We start from the raw sequence: 20,198 nt of genomic DNA, 5'->3' as shown, positions 1-20,198 counted from the left end.
TATGGCTTTTTGGTTGCAACTCTTCCATGAAGACCACTTCTGGCCAGACTTCTCCGGACAGTAGATGGGTGTACCTGGGTCCCACTGGTTTCTGCCAGTTCTGAGCTGATGGCACTGCTGGACATCTTCTGACTTCGAAGGGTAATAAGCTTGATGTGTCTTTCATCTGGTGCACTAAGTTTCCTTGGCCGACCACTGCGTCTACGATCCTCAACGTTGCCCGTTTCTTTGTGCTTCCCAGTCTGCTTTGAAATCTTTGTCTGGGAGAGACCTTGCTGATGCAGTATAACTACCTTATGTCTTGTTGCTGTGCTCAATCTTGCCATGACATGAAACTGTCTTCCACAACCTCACCTTGGTAGCAGAGTTTGGCTGCTCCTCACCCAGTTTTAAGCCTCCTACGCAGCTTTTTCTGTTTTAGTTAATGACTGTGTTTCAACCTACGTGTGACACTGATGATCATTAGCACCTGTTTGGTATAATTGGTTGATCATACACCTGACTATAATCCTACAAAATCCCTGACTTTGTGCAAGTGTACCTATAAGAATTGATGCTGGTTTGAAGGCAAAAGGTAGTAACACCAAATATTGATTTGATTTAGATTTTTCTTTTGTTCGCTCACTTTGCATTTTGTAAATTGATTATCATTATTTATATTTCTGAAAGCATTCTTTGTTTACAGCATTTTTTCACACCTGCCTAAAACTTTTGCACAGTACTGTACTTTGTAGAAAAACAAAAAAAAAAAAAAGTTGCCACATTTTTTAGTAAGATATTTTATTGCTGAATATATCACATGAATGACAAAGAAGGATCGAGTCTAATTAAAATAAGGTATCAGATTAATAAGTAAAAAGATACTGTAAATGAAAACCAATGAGCTTGGAAAATAAATACAGTGATCCCTCGCTATATCGCGCTTCGCCTTTCGCGGCTTCACTCTATCGCAGATTTTATATGTAAGCATATTTAAATATATATCGCGGATTTTTTGCTGGTTCGCGGATTTCTGAGGACAATGGGTCTTTTAATTTCTGGTACATGCTTCCTCAGTTGGTTTGCCCAGTTGATTTCATACAAGGGACGCTATTGGCAGATGGCTGAGAAGCTACCCAACTTACTTTTCTTTCTCTCTCTCTTGTGCAGACTTCTGTGATCCTGACGTAGGGGGTGTGAGCAGGGGGGCTGTTCGCACACCTAGACGATATGGACGCTCGTCTAAAAATGCTGAAAGATTATGTTCACGTTGCTACCTTCTGTGTGCAGCCTTTAAGTATGCTGCACGGTGCTTCGCATACTTAAAAGCTGAAAGGGCACGTATTGATTTTTGACTCTCTCTCTCTCTCTGTTATAAGGACAGTTGTTCCTGTTAATTGCAGTCTCAATTGTTAAAAAAATATTTTAAAAGGAGCATCCCACATGAAAATATAAGGATCTCATTAACTGACAGTGCATACCAATTTATAAATTTTATGTCCGTTTGAGGTTAAAAAGAAGAAAAAAAAAGCAACATTTTATCCCCAGCGGGGAATCGAACTCAGGTCTGTGAGGCGGCACAACTGTTGTGCTCTAAGAGGCAAATCTTAATGCGCTACGCTACGGAGGCTGTTGTACCGTCCTTGAAGCTTTTGTGAAAGTGTTTATTTGATCTTTGGAACTCGGGCTTTACACATTCTAGTTTATGCCTACTACATTTTGTAACATTTATTACTAAAATATGACAAAGTTTCTGTTTTAACAATGTGTTTACACAGATTACTTTAGAATAACAATCTCTTATTTCCACTGTAAAACTCCACTTCACTCCCACATAATCAATCAAGGCATGAGCTGGGAAAACTTCGCTCACGTTCTAACTCGGTGGGGGGATGGAATAGCCGGCTGCTGGCAGCTTGTCTTTTATCAGCACATTTAGAGGACAAAGGATGCTGGCAGAGAGGTGTGAACGGATTTAAGAAGCGATTTAAGGTGGGCCGGATATACGAGTTTTTTCGTAGGCTCTGGTAATTCTAGTGTTAAAAGCCAAACAGCCCTATTGATTTGTTTGCTTTCCTCTCTGTTTCCTTTGAAGAGGAAGATATGTTTGCATTCTTTTAATTGTGAGACAGAACTGTCATCTCTGTCTTATCATGGAGCACAGTTTAAACTTTTGAAAAAGAGACAAATGTTTGTTTGCAGTGTTTGAATAACGTTCCTGTCTCTCTACAACCTCCTGTGTTTCTGCGCAAATCTGTGACCCAAGCATGACAATATAAAAATAACCATATAAACATATGGTTTCCACTTCGCTGATTTTCTTATTTCGCGGGTGGCTCTGGAACGCAACCCCCACGATGGAGGAGGGATTACTGTAAATTAATTAAAAAAAAAAAAAAAAAAAAAAAAGACACCTTTGATTAGTCTCTAAGACTAAAGTCTGAGGATGGAGATAAGATGGCAATAATGCAAAAAAATACCCAGTCAGGGACACGCCACACATTAAGTAGCTCTATAAAAACTAAGGAATCAAATTGTAGCCTTTATGGAACAACTATCTGGAAACTAGTGTTGAAGTGGCTGTAGCGGCTCTTCTTTTACATATACAGCAAAGAATGGAAACAGATTACTACTGGTCTAAAGAATAGAACAGAAATTACTAGAACCTATGGCCTCTTATGTACAGTGTATGATCATGTGTGAAGAAGCCAGCAGGAAGGCAGTTGCTGGAACCACAGAATGAATGTTTATCACAGTTAAAACAAACATAACCCATCAAGTGGGGTTAGAGGGGTCCTTTTATTGTATTGGCTGGTCCAGCGCTGTTTCAGCTGTGGAATGGCCAAATGGGGGAGGCAGCTTGATGGCTGAGGTCTCCAGGACTCTAAACAAATCTAAATCATATTATGTGATATCATCTACTGTTAAATTCTGCTCCGTACTTGTAAAATTTTTATACAGTATATTGAGGATTTGTTCTGTTCTGTGTATTGCATTGTATTGACCCCCTTCTTTTTGACACCCACAGCACACCCAACCTACTTGGAAAGGGGTCTCTCCTTGAACTGCCTTTCCAAAGGTTTCTTCCATTTTTTTTCCCCTACACAGGCTTTTTTTGGGAGTTTTTCCTTGTCTTCTTAGAGAGTCAAGGCTGGAAGGATGTCAAAAGGAAGGGCCTATTAAAGCCCATTGCGGCACTTCTTGTGTGATTTTGGGCTATACAAAAATAAATTGTATTGTATTGTACTTTATCCAAGCATAATAAATACAATCCAACTATGTTCCCATACTGACTATATCTTTACCACTATGTTACATGAAAAAGGGAAGTCCTAGATAATGAAAACTACTGATCCTCCCACCAGTTGGATGCCAATCTAAATTAATTCAAATGACTATCAGTAATTAACAAATTGGCCAATGTCAAAAATCGATTTCATCAGTATCTGCTTTACTGTTACAATAATTTACAGTAGTGAGGAAGTCCGTACAACTTTGCAACTTCAGAAAAGGGACTGGACTGGAATATAAGCTTTTACATTAAAGAAACTGAAGTAATAAACCAAGCAGAAAGGAATCTAAGGAGTTGTCCTGGGCATGAAAAGGAATGATAAGACGCGTTGCCTGGCTAAACCTTGAGTGGAAGAAAAGAGGCACATCTGCAGTAGAAAATAAAATAGAAGCTGCTTTAATGAGTTTATAATTTTTCATTTTGTCCTTTATTCAAATGTTATACTTTTTTAGAGTGTGGATGGTGAGTAAGCTTGTGTTTAGTATAGCTGCTCAAATTTTTAACTACAAGAAGTACTGATACAGAATTTGCCTTTCCTGCTTAGTAACCAACAAGCTTTATAGTGTAATATTGCGTATTTTAAGTGTAAAATTGTTAAGTATGATAGCCTAGTATCTTCTTAATAAAAAACAAACATTTTATTAGAATTGTGGCTTGTAATTATGACAAGCACTTTATTTTCTTTTGTCATATTTATTGTGGATAAATATTTTGTATGCATGTTTTATTAGCTATAACAATTATGGATTTTAATTATTAATTTTCATGTTCACCGACTTTCATTTAATTGTTAAATTAAACAGGTAAAACCTGTGGTCTGCAGTATAATTGTAAAAAAAAAAAAAAAGAGTTACAACTTTAATATAGAACACAAGACTTCTACACCTATGGTTACGCAGGTGCTTAATGTAATAGAATTATTTAAAAGGATAATGACAAAAAAAAACTTTAATCAGTACTGGAATCAAACAGTTCTAATAAAGCTAAATTTGTGATGGTGATTAGCTGTAAAACACCTGATCATAGCATCACTAGTGGCAACATCTAAATAAATATTAATATCATCTGAATATTCTTAACAGTTATCCATTCAGTAAAGTCACATAAAAATACAGCATAAACATAGAATGTTAAAACAGATAACCACAAATGTGGGAACAGGTCACATTACCATATGAACTGTACATAGTGTAAATCACACACATTTCACCTCTTAAAATGCTTAAAAACTCCCAGTATAAGCCAGCACTTTTAAAGTAGATGATATTTTGCAAAAACAAAACAAACATACAATTTATCCCTGTAACATTACTCTTTAGTCTAAAAGAGAGTTTTGTATTTTTGTATGATTCATTCGGATAACAAAATATTACAATTAACTTATTTGACAACTTTAAATAATCCATTAGATAAAGCTCAAAATTACTTTGTTTTACATTTGCAAGCTTTTATGTTTAGTACCTGTGTAAGCTGTTTGATTTTTTCCTTTGCCATTACAGTTTCCTCCTGTAACACTGATAATAGTTTATCTCGCTCCTGAAGTTGGTGAAGAGCAGAATCACCTTTACTAGTCTACAAGGCAACAGTGAAAATAAAAATGAAAATCTCTAAAATATAAAATTTACCTGGAAAAAAATAGTTTTAACTTTCAAATATCAGGAGTGGGAAGCACAATCTTTTATTTCACATGAGGTTAGTTGTTGCATCCTTTCAAAACGGGGTGAGATCACTGCTTTCTAAAAATACCTTGGACACCATGTTTTGTGATGAATACGACTAAAGACTGACTGAATGACCAATATAACTTTACGCTAATGTATAAATATTAGCATGAATGATTATCTAAAAACAGTCAACAGGTCGATTTTAAACACATGATTCAACTTTACTTGTCCTTTAGAAGGGGGGCACCATACAGGTTGACTAACACAGGCAAACTGGGTACCACACATAACCACGGGCACTCACCTTTTGATAAGCATCAACAACTGTAGGGTTCTTCTCTCTCAACACAGCAAAAATATTAGCAGCTTCTTCATCAGAAAGAGTTTGGCTTTTCAGGGCTGGCAGGAAGTCTTTAAACTTCACCTCCAAATTTTCTGCAATACAAAAATTACACCAAATTTCAGAGACACTTTACTAAATAACAAATTCTCCTACACAAAACTGTAGGTGTGCAGGCACACATCCCTATGTCTATAAGAGCTGAAATCATAACAAGTGACTCTTTCAGTGTTTAAACTATCAAACAAAAAAGGACTAATAACATATACAGCGTAATGTTTTGAGATGTCCATGCCAAGAAGCAGGTACTACAAACTCCCAAGGAAAATTTAGAATGCTACTATGGCTCTCCTCAAAAAATGGGTGTAGTGAAAGTTGTCATGAGATTCCCCTATATGTTCATGGTTTAAAATATATTGTGCCTCTATCAACCACATACATGAAATTTAATATATTGTGATCTTAAGCATGGTATTCAGGGACTGGAGCAAATTGTTCAGATTTAAAAAGAATATACAGGTAAAACTCTGTTACAACGAATATCTTTACAATGAAATTTTCATTACAACGAAGTATTTTTATGGTCCCGACAGTTTCCCCATATGACACGAGTCTATAGAAATCTCGTTACTATGAAATACATTCAGCAGATACTTTCATTACAACGAAGTGCCCAAAAGAACTTGAAATCCCTGAATGAATCATTCCCAGAGCAGTTAGTTCTATGGTCGTAGCTCAGTTGTGCACACTGATCCCCAAACAGAAACACTAATTTTTTTGTCATTTTTCGAACTTTCCTTGTACCGTTTTTTTGTTTTTTTTGTTTTCGGTGGTTTCAGTGATACCTTTTGCTTATTGCTCGTCAACATCTGAAAAGCATCCTTTGGAGTTTAACTCACTGTCACCCTCCTATAGAAACGACACACGAAAACATGATAGTTCACATTACAAAAAAAAAAAAAAACCTACATTTTTGCAGCTCTTGATTGCGGCAAAAGAAAAAAAAAAAAAAGACGTTACCAGTGAATTCAGAATTTCGCCATCGACACTGTCAACTTTCTTGAAAGACCAAGCAAAAAAAGAAGAAAAATCTCAGGTTGCAAATGTATGCGAACTGCTGCATTTGAAGACATTGAAAAAGCCGTTTTTATGTGGTTAAGTGATGCTCATTCAAGAAACATTCCTATTAATGCGGCACTCATTCAAGAAAATGTGAGGCTTCTAAACTCTCTTGGGACCTCCCCCAAATGGACAACACGTGGAACAGCGTCCCAAAGTGCGATCACCGTGTCTGTGGAAGACTGTTTGTTGCAGAGGCAACAGCAGGCTCACAGCACAAGCAAACTCGATGGGTGATGCAAGGAACATTGTAAATGCAGGGCACTAACCTGGCCACAACCCTGCCTGACTGTTGTGTCTGTTTATAGGAGAGTGCCAGATCACGCTACAATAACCGTGCTGTTCCTGTTTCAAGCTGAATAAAGCTGGTTTTGCAAAATTACTGAGACTAAGCCTCGTGTTTTGGGGTGCAAGACAGGGACTTATAGAGCAACCCTGATCTCTCAGTATTCACTTCTGTGGCACCTCAATGCACCACTGTGAGCCTTCTGTTGCCCTTGCCCCAGCAACGAACAAACAATCTTACACAGATGCAGCAATTGCGCTTCGGGACGCACTACAGCATGATGTTCCCGTTGGGTGGGGGGATCCCAAAAGAATTCAGAAACCTCACAATATGAAGAAGGATGATTCAGCTTCTGATTGATAACTGTGCTGCCCACAACATGCTCCCGCTTTTAGATAATGTTTGCGTTGAATTCCTCCCAACCAATTGCACAGCAGTGCTTCAGCCATTGGATTTGGGTATTATTCGCACCCTGAAAGTGTATAATGCAGAGAAAAATTCTCGTCAGTATAACTTGTAGACAGGAGGAGATTAAAATTAATGCGAAAGAAGCTACTGAAGCTGGAGAGGAGGGTCCGTCAGATAGTAGAACCTCGGATTCAGGACGAACAGTGTGGTTTTCATCCTGGTCGCGGAACAGTGGACCAGCTCTACACCCTTTGCAGAGTCCTGGAGGGTGCATGGGAGTTTGCCCAACCAGTCTACATGTGTTTTGTGGACTTAGAAAAGGCATTCGACCGTGTCCCTCGGGGAATCCTGTGGGAGGTACTCCAAGAGTATGGGGTACCGGACCCCCTGATAAGGGCTGTTCGGTCCCTATATGATCGGTGTCAGAGCTTGGTCCGCATAGCTGGCAGTAAGTCAAATCTGTTTCCAGTGAGAGTTGTACTCCGCCAGGGCTGCCCTTTCTCACCGATTTTGTTCATAAATTTTACGGACAGAACTTCTAGGCACAGCCAGGGCGTTGAGGGAGTCCGGTTTGGTGGACTCAGGATTGGGTCACTTCTTTTTCCAGATGATGGTGTCCTGTTTGCTTCATCAGGCCATGATCTTCAGCTCTCTTTGGATCGGTTCGCAGCTGAGTGTGAAGCAGCTGGGATGGGAATCAGCACCTCCAAATCCGAGACCATGGTCCTCAGCCGAAAAAGGATGGAGTGCCCTTTCAGGGTTGGGAGCGAGATCCTGCCCCAAGTGGAGGAGTTCAAGTATCTCAGGATCTTGTTCACGAGTGAGGGAAGAATGGAGTGTGAGATCGACAGGCAGATCAGTGTGGCATCTGCAGTGATGCGAGCTCTGCATCGGTCTGTCGTGGTGAAAAAAGAGCTGAGCCGCAACGCAAAGCTCTCAATGTACCAGTCGATCTATGTTCCTACCCTCACCTATGGTCATGAGCTATGGGTAGTGACCGAAAGAACGAGATCTCGAATACAAGTGGCTGAAATGAGTTTCCTCCACAGGGTGTCTGAGCTTTCCCTTATATGGGTGAGAAGCTCAGTCATCCGGGGCTCAGAGTAGAGCCGCTGCTCCTCCACATCAAGAGGAGTCAGATGAGGTGGCTCGCGCATCTGATCAGGATGCCTCCTGGACGCCTCCCTGGTGAGGTTTTCCGGGCACGTCTAACCGGGAGGAGGCCCCGGGGAAGACCCAGGACACGCTGGAGGGACTATGTCTCTCGGCTGGCCTGGGAATGCCTTGGGATTCCCCCGGAAGAGCTAGAAGAAGTGGCCGGGGAGAGGGAAGTCTGGGTATCTCTGCTCAAGCTGCTGCCCCTGCGACCTGACCTCGGATAAGCGGAAGAGGATGGATGGATGGAAGAAGCTATTGAAATGATTGCAAACACCTGGACACAAGTTGAAGAAAGCATTATAGTGACAAATACAGAATCTCATTACATCAAAATATTTTTTAGGTCCATGGCAGTTTGTTGTAACGAAATTTTACCTGTACTTAGATCTAAGAATCTGTTACCTTTATCCATTTCATTCTTCAGTTTTTTTGAAATTGTTTTTGTAGCCACATCCTGAATTAACATAACTGGTTCTTTTTTCTTCTCCACAGGGGGTGCAGCTAAATTATCATCCATTACAGTGAAATATGGTGTTGCTTGGAGTAGAATTTCATCCACTAAGATTGAAAGAAAGTGGCAAAGAGACACCATAATGTCACTAACAACATTATGTAGGCAGGTGCAAGAAACAGTTATACTACAAAGTGGTCAGCATTAATCATTGTCATGCTGGATAAGTAATCAGTCATTAATAAACAATTTCATACCTGTTTCAGGTTTTTGTTTCTTTACTGAAGACTTTTTTTTACTGTTGGCACTTTCTGATGGCTTTGGGTCAAGGCTTTGTAATGCGTGTGCAGGCTCCGTCTTCAAAGATGCAGGAACGGATTCTACCTTGATGTCTGCTGGTTGATCATCTGACATGAACACAGTGGGTAGATGTAAGCACAAACAATTCATAAGCAGGATGACCATGAAGTTGAGTTTTATTTTTGGAAACATGACAGGAGCTCTGGAAAAGCCAGAAAGTTTGATAAAATACATAATGCCAACTCTTTTGTGTCCTCTCACTTGTTTACAAAGTCTAACTAACTATGAGAAGGACAAAATACAAAAAAAAAAAAACCCAAACACCACCTCATATGTTAAAATAAACAAGTGTTTAAGAAATAACAGGTATGTACTATGTACACAACACAGTCATTCATCATGACCGAATAAATAAAACTAAAAAGTTCAGACTTTTACCCCCTTAGACCTTAAAAGATCAGTATCCCAAATGACTGCATTTACCAGATGAGGAATGAATTTAAACAAATAAGTACGGAAAATAACAAAGATTAAAAATAAGAAAATATTAATTCACTGATTTTCCGAAAGAACTTATTCAACTATAGAGATATACTGTAAAGAGCTACTACAGTCTATCCTGGCAATATATGGCAGGAGTCACTTGTGGATGAGAGGAAAGACCATTACAGGGCCAACTCACTCAGAAAACATAACTCATTTACTACAGGCCACTTTAGAAATGCTAAATCAATTTAACCTACAGGTGGTGGGGTTATGATATACAGTGATCCCTCGCTATATCGCGCTTCGCCTTTCGCGGCTTCACTCCATCGCGGATTTTATATGTAAGCATATTTAAATATATATCGCAGATTTTTTGCTGGTTCGCGGATTTCTGCGGACAATGGGTCTTAATTTCTGGTACATACTTCCTCAGTTGGTTTGCCCAGTTGATTTCATACAAGGGACGCTATTGGCAGATGGCTGAGAAGCTAGATTGCTTACTTTTCTCTTTCTCTTGCGCTGACTTTCTCTGATCCTGACGTATGGAGATTGAGCAGGGGGGCTGTTCGCACACCTAGACGATACGGACGCTCGTCTAAAAATGCTGAAAGATTATCTTCACGTTGCTATCTTTTGTGCAGCTGCTTCCTGAAACGACATGCTGCACAAAAGCTTGAAGGGCACGTATTGATTTTTGACTGAAAAACAAACTCTGTCTCTCTCTCTCTCTCTCTCCCCCTGCTCCTGACGGAGGGGGTGTGAGCTGCCGCCTTCAACAGCTTTGTGCCGCGGTGCTTCGCATACTTAAGCCAAACAGCCCTATTGATTTGTTTGCTAGAGATCGTTTTCTCTATCTATGTGACACTCTGTGCTCCTGACACGCACTCCTTTGAAGAGGAAGATATGTTTGCATTCTTTTAATTGTGAGACAGAACTGTCATCTCTGTCTTGTCATGGAGCACAGTTTAAACTTTTGAAAAAGAGACAAATGTTTGTTTGCAGTGTTTGAATAACGTTCCCGTCTCTCTACAACCTCCTGTGTTTCTGCGCAAATCTGTGACCCAAGCATGATAATATAAAAATAACCATATAAACATATGGTTTCTACTTCGCAGATTTTGTTATTTCGCGGGTGGCTCTGGAACGCAACCCCCGCGATGGAGGAGGGATTACTGTAAACCTAGATTAGGAGAATGTGGAAAATACTCACAGGCAGTGCCTAAGCCAGGTTCTGACACTACGACACTAAAATTGCAGCTATTCCAACATTCCACCCATAAGTAAATCAAGAAGATGAACATGATATTCCAAAAAACAATTTATTCCTAAACACTGTATGAAATAAATTGGCCAATTAATAAAACAAATGAGACTATAAAAAAAAATCAAGATTATAATGGAAATAAATGGGTTGTGAAAAATGGAGTTAACAGTGAAAGAAACGAAGGCAGCATGGTGGTACAATGGTCAGGTCTGCTGCTTCACAGTTTCTGGTATGAAAGCTGACATTCCACATCAATGTAAATGTAAATACAGATTCTCCCAATTTCTGCAATAGTGCTCTCCAAGTACTTGGGTGTTGTCATAAATTCAAAAAAACATATGGGTTTGATTAACTGGAAACTCAAAAGCAGTAATTGTATGAACGAGTTCTAGCAAGTGGAGAGTCTAAGATATACTGGCATATCATGTAAGATTGGTTCCTGGTTCTCCCAAAAAAAAAAATGGTCTGAGGTGCGAAGGACCTGCAATGCATAAGGCTGGTTTCAACAAGGAAGATGAAAATGCTAAAATAAAAACATTTATATGAAATATAATATACTAGCTGAAGCCCGCCGTAGCATACACCGGTGTAAGAATATGAACGGAAAACGGTGAGAAAGTAATTCAGAAATCAAGAAGAAATAAATACTTCTTAAAAGACACAGTTGTGAATAGGTGTTTTGGTGGAGACGACATAATGAGTCGAAAGATCTACTTGTACTACAATATCAGGTCTGTGCTCTGGTCGTTGGGTATCCAACAGTGCATGTAGAATTTCCGGCCAAGCAGGATTACATGTGAAAGTGATAAATAAATCCGAATTTACGTACTATGGCCATGGCATCCTGATAGTTTTGTTGCATGTATCTTGGACTTCATGGAAATGTGGACGGTAATATGATCATTTTGCCTACACGTACATTGTTATTTTCAGTGTTTGCTTGTAGTACGTCTGATAGTCCTTTGTATTGTTCCATGTGCAGATCTTGTTGATGTAATCCGATATAGTTGAGGCAGGTGCCCTCTGTTTTAACATACGCATCTACAACATACTGTTAGAATAGGTTGCCACTGGAGTGCAAAATACTAAATGTATTCCTCATTGCTAATCTGTACGCATAAAATTGGCATTGAGTAAGCCTTATTCGCTTGCCGGTTCTTTTATCGGGAACATGTTGTAAATCTTTGTGCCAGCCAATGTCTCCATAAGGGAATAAAAGTGGGTAAACCATAGGATCGCAATTCATATTGAGTGTGGAAATCTGTTTAGAGGAGTTGCCTATGGGATAGATGCAATTGTCCCTTTCGGCAGGCGGTTCGCCATCTTTTCCGACGAAAATCGCTGCAACATCGGTGTGATATGTCGGGGCATTGTATTGTCGTAAATCCTGCCTAGGGTTTTCCTTGAAAACCATTTGTACAGATGCCGTTGGATTGGACTGAGAGATTTCATGCATGTGTTTGTATGATTTAGCAAAGGGGTTGATGGTTCTGAGCATGGAATCTAGTTGGAGAAGTAAATTTTCGCTGCATGCAGAGTTTGCTTTATTTTGTAAGCGTACTTCAGTAGCTTACGCTGTGTCAAAAACAACAACTGTCCATATCCTGCAGAGGTAAAAGTGTTTGCGTATAGTGGAGAGATTTGGTGATAAATTTGCCCGTGTATTTTAAAACAGTATGGTCCGTGGCCAGGAGGTTGAGTTATCTGTGCACCCATGGAAGCAAACACTAGAGAAGAGTTGTATTCTCAGATGTGTTCATGATAATTTTTAGCTTCTGATGTTTGCGACGATACGTGTTCTCTTCAGGTTCCCAATGTCCTTATGGGAGCCCTGAACCCAACACCATCAGTAATGTCACTGAGTTGAGCTGACAAATGGGGACAAATCTCACATGAAGCCAGGGGATATTTCCAAAAGTGAAAACGTGCTTTTATTAAAACAATCAAAACGTGCAGTGTCCAAAGTTCCATAAATAAATCCATAAAATAAAGGTCCAGTGAGGATAAAAACCAACAATAAATAAATCCATAAAACAAGGTTAATATATGCAGTAGTTAAAACGCTGTCTCTCCTTACTCTCCAGCCCTCCTCCCATTGCACCTTCTGCTCCACGGAGAACCAACAACCACGAGCTCCTTCAGTTAACCTTTGTCTTGGCCCCCTATCAGGATGTCACTGCCAGACCGCCAAGGTCAACTCTCCTCCCTCGATCCTTCGCGCACCCGCAGTCGCTCCTCAGATCCTTCGGGAGGGCACCCCTCCTGCTCACCCCACTCACTCAGCCCCCAGAGCGCATCAGCATAACGCTCCTTCGCGGGGCCCCAGCTCATGGCGTTTCCACCTTCCAGGTGGCCAGATCGTCACCACCTGACTGCTGTTTTTCTGACCTTCTACTGCATCCGCTTTTCTCTATCAACCTTTCTCCTTCCTTTTCCTCCTCCACGATTTTTCTGATTTAAATATCCCTTTCCGCTCGTATACATCCGTCTATATATACACACCCACGGGTGCCTCCGTGGGCGCAGCGCCTTAATTACATGCCGCAGGAAGCCAATGAGGCAAACAAGAACGACCGCACCCACACGTGCTCATTAACTCCCCGCGGTCATGCAATCACGCCCACAGAGAACGGCACAGCTATACTGATTTAAAAACAGACTTTTTTTCCCCCCGAAGCCGCGGAGCCGCTATACCACAATGTTTGCTGTGTAAGATGCTGTTGTAAAGACACAGGTAGCTCCCGCAAAAGTGGTAAAGCTACTTTACCGTCGTGTCAGCACTTCGAGTACTTTTTGGATGTATTACGCTCAGCAGGCCAGTATAGTGCATGACAGTGTTTGCACTGCTGGTCTGGAGTCCCAATGTTGTACTCTTGGACGGGAAGAGGTGAAAATGTACCTGTGGTAATGGGAAGAGGATTGTGTGTATGTCTGCCGAGACTGTGTTGGTTTGGAAGCGTTGCTTTGCAGATGTCGCATTGCAAGACTTGTGAATGAGTTTTGTTGTGTTTAGTCCTGTGTAGTGAACTTCTTATTGCATTTCTGGCACTCATAGTTGTTGGGAAGAATGCCTTTTCTTGTGTTTAGCAAGTGAGGTTCGCGTTTGAAAAGCTTTGTTGCAGGAATCGCACTGGAAGAATGTGGGGAAGGGTTTGGAGGAGGACGAATAGGAATGGAGAAATGCCGTGTCGGCTGCGTAAGGGCAGGACCGGTTTTGAAGAGGAGCCACAGGCAGCGTGGGGAAGGGTTTGGAAGAGGACGAACAGGAATCGAGAAATGTCGTGTTGGCTGCGTGTGGGCGGGACCAGTTTTGAAGTGGAAGCAGGACGAACCAGAACAGAAATATATATGAGAGATCATATAAAAGAAATACGCATATTAGGTTAAATAACAAAAATAAACAAAAATAGGCAGACATTTGGCTAAGGTTTTAGATGATAAAATAAAAGGACTATAGGTCACTCTTCATTACCCACTTACTGTAAGTCATATAAATTCACCTGCCAGGGCTATTCAAATGTACAGTTAATTATTTGTAAAGTCCCTTGGGATGGTGCTCTATTTACAAAGCTATTGAAAAGAAAACCACAAGATTTTCAGTTTAAAACCTACTACTAAGGCTGTGTGCGACACTGAGCAAGTCACTTCACCTGCTAGAGCTCACACTGGAGGAAATATGGAAGCAACTGAGCTATATATTTGCCATTTTAAGCTCAGTATGCAGCTACAGTTGCAATCAGAAATATTCAACCCCCCTCACCACAAAAGACATTATATATGAATCAAGGGTAATAAAAAAAATATATGACAAAAATATTCATTAAACAACAAAAAATTGACACATTTGAGTTGAGAAAAAAAATTGACTTAAGTTTGAGTTCAAATGGAAAATGTTAACTCTTTTCATAAATGTGCATGTGCACTATTATTCAACCCCCAGCATAAGTACTTTGTGCAGCATCCTTTAGCCTTAATAACCTTTAATAATGGTTTTTGGTAGGTGCTGACAAGTTTCTTACACTTCTCTGTTGGAATCTTTGCCCATTCTTTACGTGCAAAAGCCCCCTACTCATTGACAATGGATGGCTTCCATGTTGCAACTGCCTTCTTTAAATTCCACCAAAGACTTTCAATGGGAGATAAATCTGGGGACTGAGAAGGCTACTCCAGGACATTCCAGGATCTATTTCTCAACTAAGCTATGGTTAACTTGGAGGTGTGCTTGGGATCATTGTCTTGCTGGAAAGTCCAATGATCCCCAAGATTCAATTTCTGAACAGAAGGCATCAAGTTCTTTTTTAAAATTGGTTGATGTAAATGGCATCATGGATTCCCAGAAATAAGGTCAAGATTGCCAGTTCTTGCAGCAGAAAAACATCCCCACATCATCAATGACCCACCTCCACGCTTTACTGTGGGGATGATATTCTTTTGGTCATAAGCCTGGCCTTTCTCATGCCTTCAGTCCATAGAAGTATATTCCAAAACTCTGCAGGTCTATCCAAATGTCTCCTGGCATATTCTAGCCAAACTTTGATGTTCTGTGGTCAAAAGTGGTGTACATATTGGAGTGCAGCTATGAAGTCCTTGTTTATTCAGTGCTTGTCTTATACAGGCCAAAAAGAAGTACCACATTTCAAACGTTTATTCTACAAAAACGCTACCTGATAAAATAAATTTCATTACGACACAAGAAAGCGTATACAAAACACATTTTTCCCCCCACTGTGTTTTAAAAAGATCTTCAAGGTGGTGGCCATCATTAGTGATACACTCTTCAGATGATTTCTGAACAAAAACATGACTTGTTGGGCCATGCCAAGGGGAATAGCGGCAATTTCGTGGCAAATAACATGCTTGAGGGCTTCAAGATTGGTGTGTGTATACATTCGACCTGAAATAGCCACACAAGAAGAAATCTCATGGAGCCAGATCAGGTGAACGTGAAGACCACCTGACATCGCCATACAGGTATCTCAGCTTTTCCGGAAAAATCTCCTGCAACACTTGCATGGATCTCCATGCCATATGAGCTGTTGCTCCATCCAGTTGAAACCAGGCATCCACCATATCCATTTCTTCAAGATGGGACCACAAAAATTTCTCCAGCATTTTAATGTAACATTCTGAAGTGACAGTGACCATTGCTCCCCGCACCTCAAAAAAGTAAGGGCCTACAATATCAAATTCTGCAACAGCGCACCAAACTGTAACACACTTACTGTCCAGGGGTCTCTGACGAAGTTCACGAGGGTTGGTTTCAGTCCAATAGTGAAAGTTTTGCTTATTTACGCAACCATTCAAATGGAAATGTGCCTCGTCAATGCACAGGATGATGGCATTTTGATGAACAGTTTGCAGAATGTTCACAACTCTCTACAGCTCTCCCAGTCTCTCTCAGCAAGTTCTTGCATTACCATCATTTTGTATGGATGGAAATTAAGGTCCTCATGCAAAATCCTCCTCAAAGATGTGTTGGAAATGCCTAAGGCAGAAGCATGTTTGCTCGTTGAATGTCTAGGAGACTGAAAAATTGATGCCCTTAAAGCCTGGATGTTTTCAGGCATTCGTACAGTCCAAGGACAGCCTGGAGATTTTCTGTTCAATGTTGTACCCATCTGTCTAAATTTAGCCACTCACTGAAGAATTATTTTCCAATTTGGAATGTCACCGTTGGAAGGAATGCTGAAGTGTGTTCAAAAGGCACGTTTCATGATGATGATGGATTTGTTGTTTTTGAAGAACGCTTCGACAGCAAAAGCATGGTGCACACCAGACCAAAGCAAGGGATCGCTTATCAAAAGACCCCCATCCCAACCCACTTGGCTGCCTCTACCTCACGCAATGACCTTGAGAAATACGGTACTTCATTTTGGCTCACCCTGTAGTTGCCACTGAAGCACTTGTCCCAGCCTATATCAGGTCATCCCGTAGGTGTTTTGTAATAACGTGGGTTTTTTCTTAGTTGTCCTGTCTAAGTTGTTACGGTCTCTTGATGAAATTCTAGGCTTTCTTCCTCAACCAGGCAGGTTTGCACATGTGCCAGAAGTTTTAAACATCCTTCTAATGCTCCCAATGGTGCCACTTGGAATGTTCAATTTTTGGGAGATGATCTCATACCCAATGCCCTTCAGATGCAATGAAATAATTTCCCATCACAGCTTTTGTGAAAGCTCCTTAGTGTTACCCATGATTGAAACTCACCTTCAACTCCTTCATGGGTGTGTTTAGACATGCATCGAGGTTGAATCCAATTAAGTATCATTATTGAATTCCCAAAGGCTTAATTATATATAGCTTCACTTTAGGACATTAAAACTAGCAGAAGGGTGTAAAAACAGCAATTGGGGTCGATTAATTGTAACATGGCTAAATGAATAAAATATCCTGTTACTCATGAATACTACATTATACATTTTCTTTGTTTACTTTACTTATAATTCAGCTGATAAAAGAAGTCATCCAAAGCAAAATCTAGCTCTTTGAATTCACTTTCATTGGTAAATCCTTACAATCTTTTGAGGGGTGGTGGTAAATATTTCTGATTGCAATTGTAAATAAATATCAACCAACTGTTTAAAAATCATACTGGTCCTGGAAAGTGGTTACTGCAAATACATTTTCAACAGAAATACATTGGTTTAGAATAACATGAATGTGCTTAAAAAGAAATCATAAAATGAAAAAAGGAAGGAAACTCAAGATATGAAACATTATAATCCTGATTAAAAAAATTAAAATTACAGAATAAAATTAATTAAAAATGACAAGTACTTATGCCATTCTTCTGTTTTTTCTGTGTAGCTTTCTTCTTCCCGCTGGCCATTGTATCAGGAGGAGGGGTTGGCTGCTTAGTTACTGGAACTGGTTCATTTTTCTTATTTAGTGGTTTGGAGCCATTCATCTCTCTGGTGTTTGGCTCCTCCTGGGTAGCCCGAGATGACTGCTGCGCCTGCTGCTGTTTTTTATCTCGTTTTTTCCTCTCTCGAAGTGACAGAGTTAAATCATTGTTAACAGAAGGTATGATAGCAGTAGTGGTGTGCTCCTCATCCTCTGGTGGTTCAACAACAGCCTCAATCAAATCAAAATCCCTATTCTCAGAATCAGATTCATGGCTTCCACTAGTTTCTTTTTTCTTTCCTTTCTTCTTTTCACTTTTCTTGCGAGTTTCTGGGCGAATGGTTACAGGTTTCAGGTCTCGTTTTTGCCGCGCCAAGACTTCATCATACGAGGTTTCTTTCATGAACAGCCAAAAGAAAAGGAACATGAGCACAATGACCAGTGAGGGAGCCAAGATAAGCAGATACTGAGAGTCGTATAGTTCCATTGTGATCTGTACAGATAAAACAAGGAAAAAATATGATTACTCAGTAAAAAGTGCAACAATGAGAGCAAGGTATCTGAAGGTTTGGTGCAGATAAACTAAAAAGATGTTCCTTATTAAAAACAAAAGTAACCTACTGCACTTTGACACAACAGGCTTTTATTTTCTTGTACTTCAGTTGGTATCTTCAGGGCTAAATACCACCTTTTCTATCCATCTCTTCTAAGTATCTCTTCTAAAGTATCTATCTATCTATCTATAGACCCATTAATTCCAATATAATGTCTACCACAGCCAAAATGGTCACAAAACACTAAGCAGCCCTGGTTGGGATGCACTTGCTCATTCGTCCCCACTCACTCATACTAGCCCAATTCAGAGATGTCAATAAGCCTAGCACGTAGGTGAAGAAGCAAACTAAAGCAGAAAGTGAAAAACCCTTGAGCTGCAATAACTCTTCCTTCTCATGACAGGAACATTCTCAAACTCTCATGATCCAGTTCAGAAGCCTACCCTATCAGAAATAAATGAGGCGCCCGATAATTACAGAGCTACTCATGCACATACACCCATACCCACACATGGCCAATTTAGAACTGTCAGTTAATCTAAAACATACATATTAGGAATGTGGGAGTTTGACAGTAGTGCACAGAGGGTAAACTCAAACATGTGAATATGCAAACTCCATACACAAGGTTTGAATCGTGGAATAATAACCAGGATTTCTGAGGAAGCAGTTCACACTAACACTAAAATAAATATCCCTGGCACATACAGCTAAGCTCCACTCACCATTGTTAAACCATTGTTAATCATCTGGAGTTTGAAAGTACCCATCCAGGTTGGGACAGAGCTATTCTCTGTTTATAACTTCTTTCCTCTTCATATTGGTTAGATGTGAGGTAAACATTTCATATATGTTCCTTGTCTATATTAATACTTAAAATGTAAAGACAAAGTTGACACAAATAAATATACCATTTTAAAATTAAACCAGTGTGCACTGTGACATTTATGTTATTTTGCTATTAAGAGATATGGAACTCCCATTGACACCATATGCTTTTTTTTGTTCAGGATTTCCTTCCAAGGATAAAATCTATTTCAACCTTTGAAAACAAATACAGTAATCCCTCCTCGATCGCGGGGGTTGCGTTCCAGAACCCCCTGCAAAAGGTGAAAATCTGCGAAGTAGAAACCATGTTTATATGGTTATTTTTCTATTGTCATGCTTGGGTCACAGATTTGCACAGAAACACAGGAGGTTGTAGAGAGGCAGGAGCTTTATTCAAACACTGCAAACAAACATTTGTCTCTTTTTCAAAAGTTTAAACTGTGCTCCATGACAAGACAGAGATGACAGTTCCGTCTCACAATTAAAAGAATGCAAACATATCTTCCTCTTCAAAGGAGTGCGCGTCAGGAGCAGAGAATGTCAGGGAGAGAGAGAGAGAGAAAAAAGCAAACAATCAAAAATCAATAGGGCTGTTTGGCTTTTAAGTATGCGAAGCACCATGGACAAAGCAGCTGCAAGGAAGTGAGCAATGTGAAGGTAGTCTTTCAGCATTTTTTTGAGGAGCGTCCGTATCCTCTAGGCCAGTGTGCGAACAGCCCCTCTGCGAACAGCCCCTCAATCAGGAGCAGAGAATGTCAGAGAGAGTGAGAGAGACAGAGAAAAGCAAACAATCAAAAATCAATACGTGCCGTTCGAGCTTTTAAGTATGTGAAGCACCGTGCGGGAAGCATGTCGCTTGACAAAGCAGCTGCACGGAAGAGAGCAATGTGAAGATAACCTTTCAGCATTTTTAGACGAGCATCCGTATTGTCTAGGGGTGTAAACAGCCCCCCTGCTCACACCCCCTCCGTCAGGAGCAGAGAAAGTCAGAGCTTGAGAGAGAGAGAGAGAGAGAGAGAGAGAGAGAGAGAGAGAGAGAAAAGCAAACAATCAAAAATCAATACGTGCTGTTTGATCTTTTAAGTATGCGAAGCACCGTGCGGGAAGCATATTGCTTGACAAAACAGCCACATGTAAGCCCAGCAAGGAAGGGAGCAATGTGAAGGTAATCTTTCAGCGTTTTTTGAGGAGCGGCCGTATCCTCTAGGGGTGCGAACAGCCCCCGTGCT

General features: G+C 40.4%; 1 protein-coding gene across 1 annotated transcript in view; it reads right to left on the bottom strand.

Moving 5' to 3' along the window:
- ktn1 (kinectin 1) overlaps nucleotides 1-18,911 on the bottom strand; it is a 121,058-nt gene extending 102,147 nt beyond the window's left edge. Inside the window, exons 1-6 of the mRNA XM_051919745.1 lie at nucleotides 18,867-18,911; nucleotides 17,522-18,080; nucleotides 8,955-9,104; nucleotides 8,649-8,804; nucleotides 5,240-5,370; nucleotides 4,733-4,843 (exon numbers count right to left, since the gene is read on the bottom strand). Coding sequence (XP_051775705.1) covers nucleotides 4,733-4,843; nucleotides 5,240-5,370; nucleotides 8,649-8,804; nucleotides 8,955-9,104; nucleotides 17,522-18,080; nucleotides 18,867-18,911 — 1,152 coding nt within the window. The remainder of the gene's footprint in view (nucleotides 1-4,732; nucleotides 4,844-5,239; nucleotides 5,371-8,648; nucleotides 8,805-8,954; nucleotides 9,105-17,521; nucleotides 18,081-18,866) is intronic.
- Between the last annotated feature and the right edge of the window lie 1,287 nt (nucleotides 18,912-20,198).

This window comes from Erpetoichthys calabaricus, chromosome 16, assembly GCF_900747795.2.
Source record: "Erpetoichthys calabaricus chromosome 16, fErpCal1.3, whole genome shotgun sequence".
Taxonomy (NCBI): domain Eukaryota; kingdom Metazoa; phylum Chordata; class Cladistia; order Polypteriformes; family Polypteridae; genus Erpetoichthys; species Erpetoichthys calabaricus.
The sequence above is the reverse complement of the archived record's forward strand: the minus strand, read 5'-3'. Positions and strand labels throughout refer to the sequence as shown.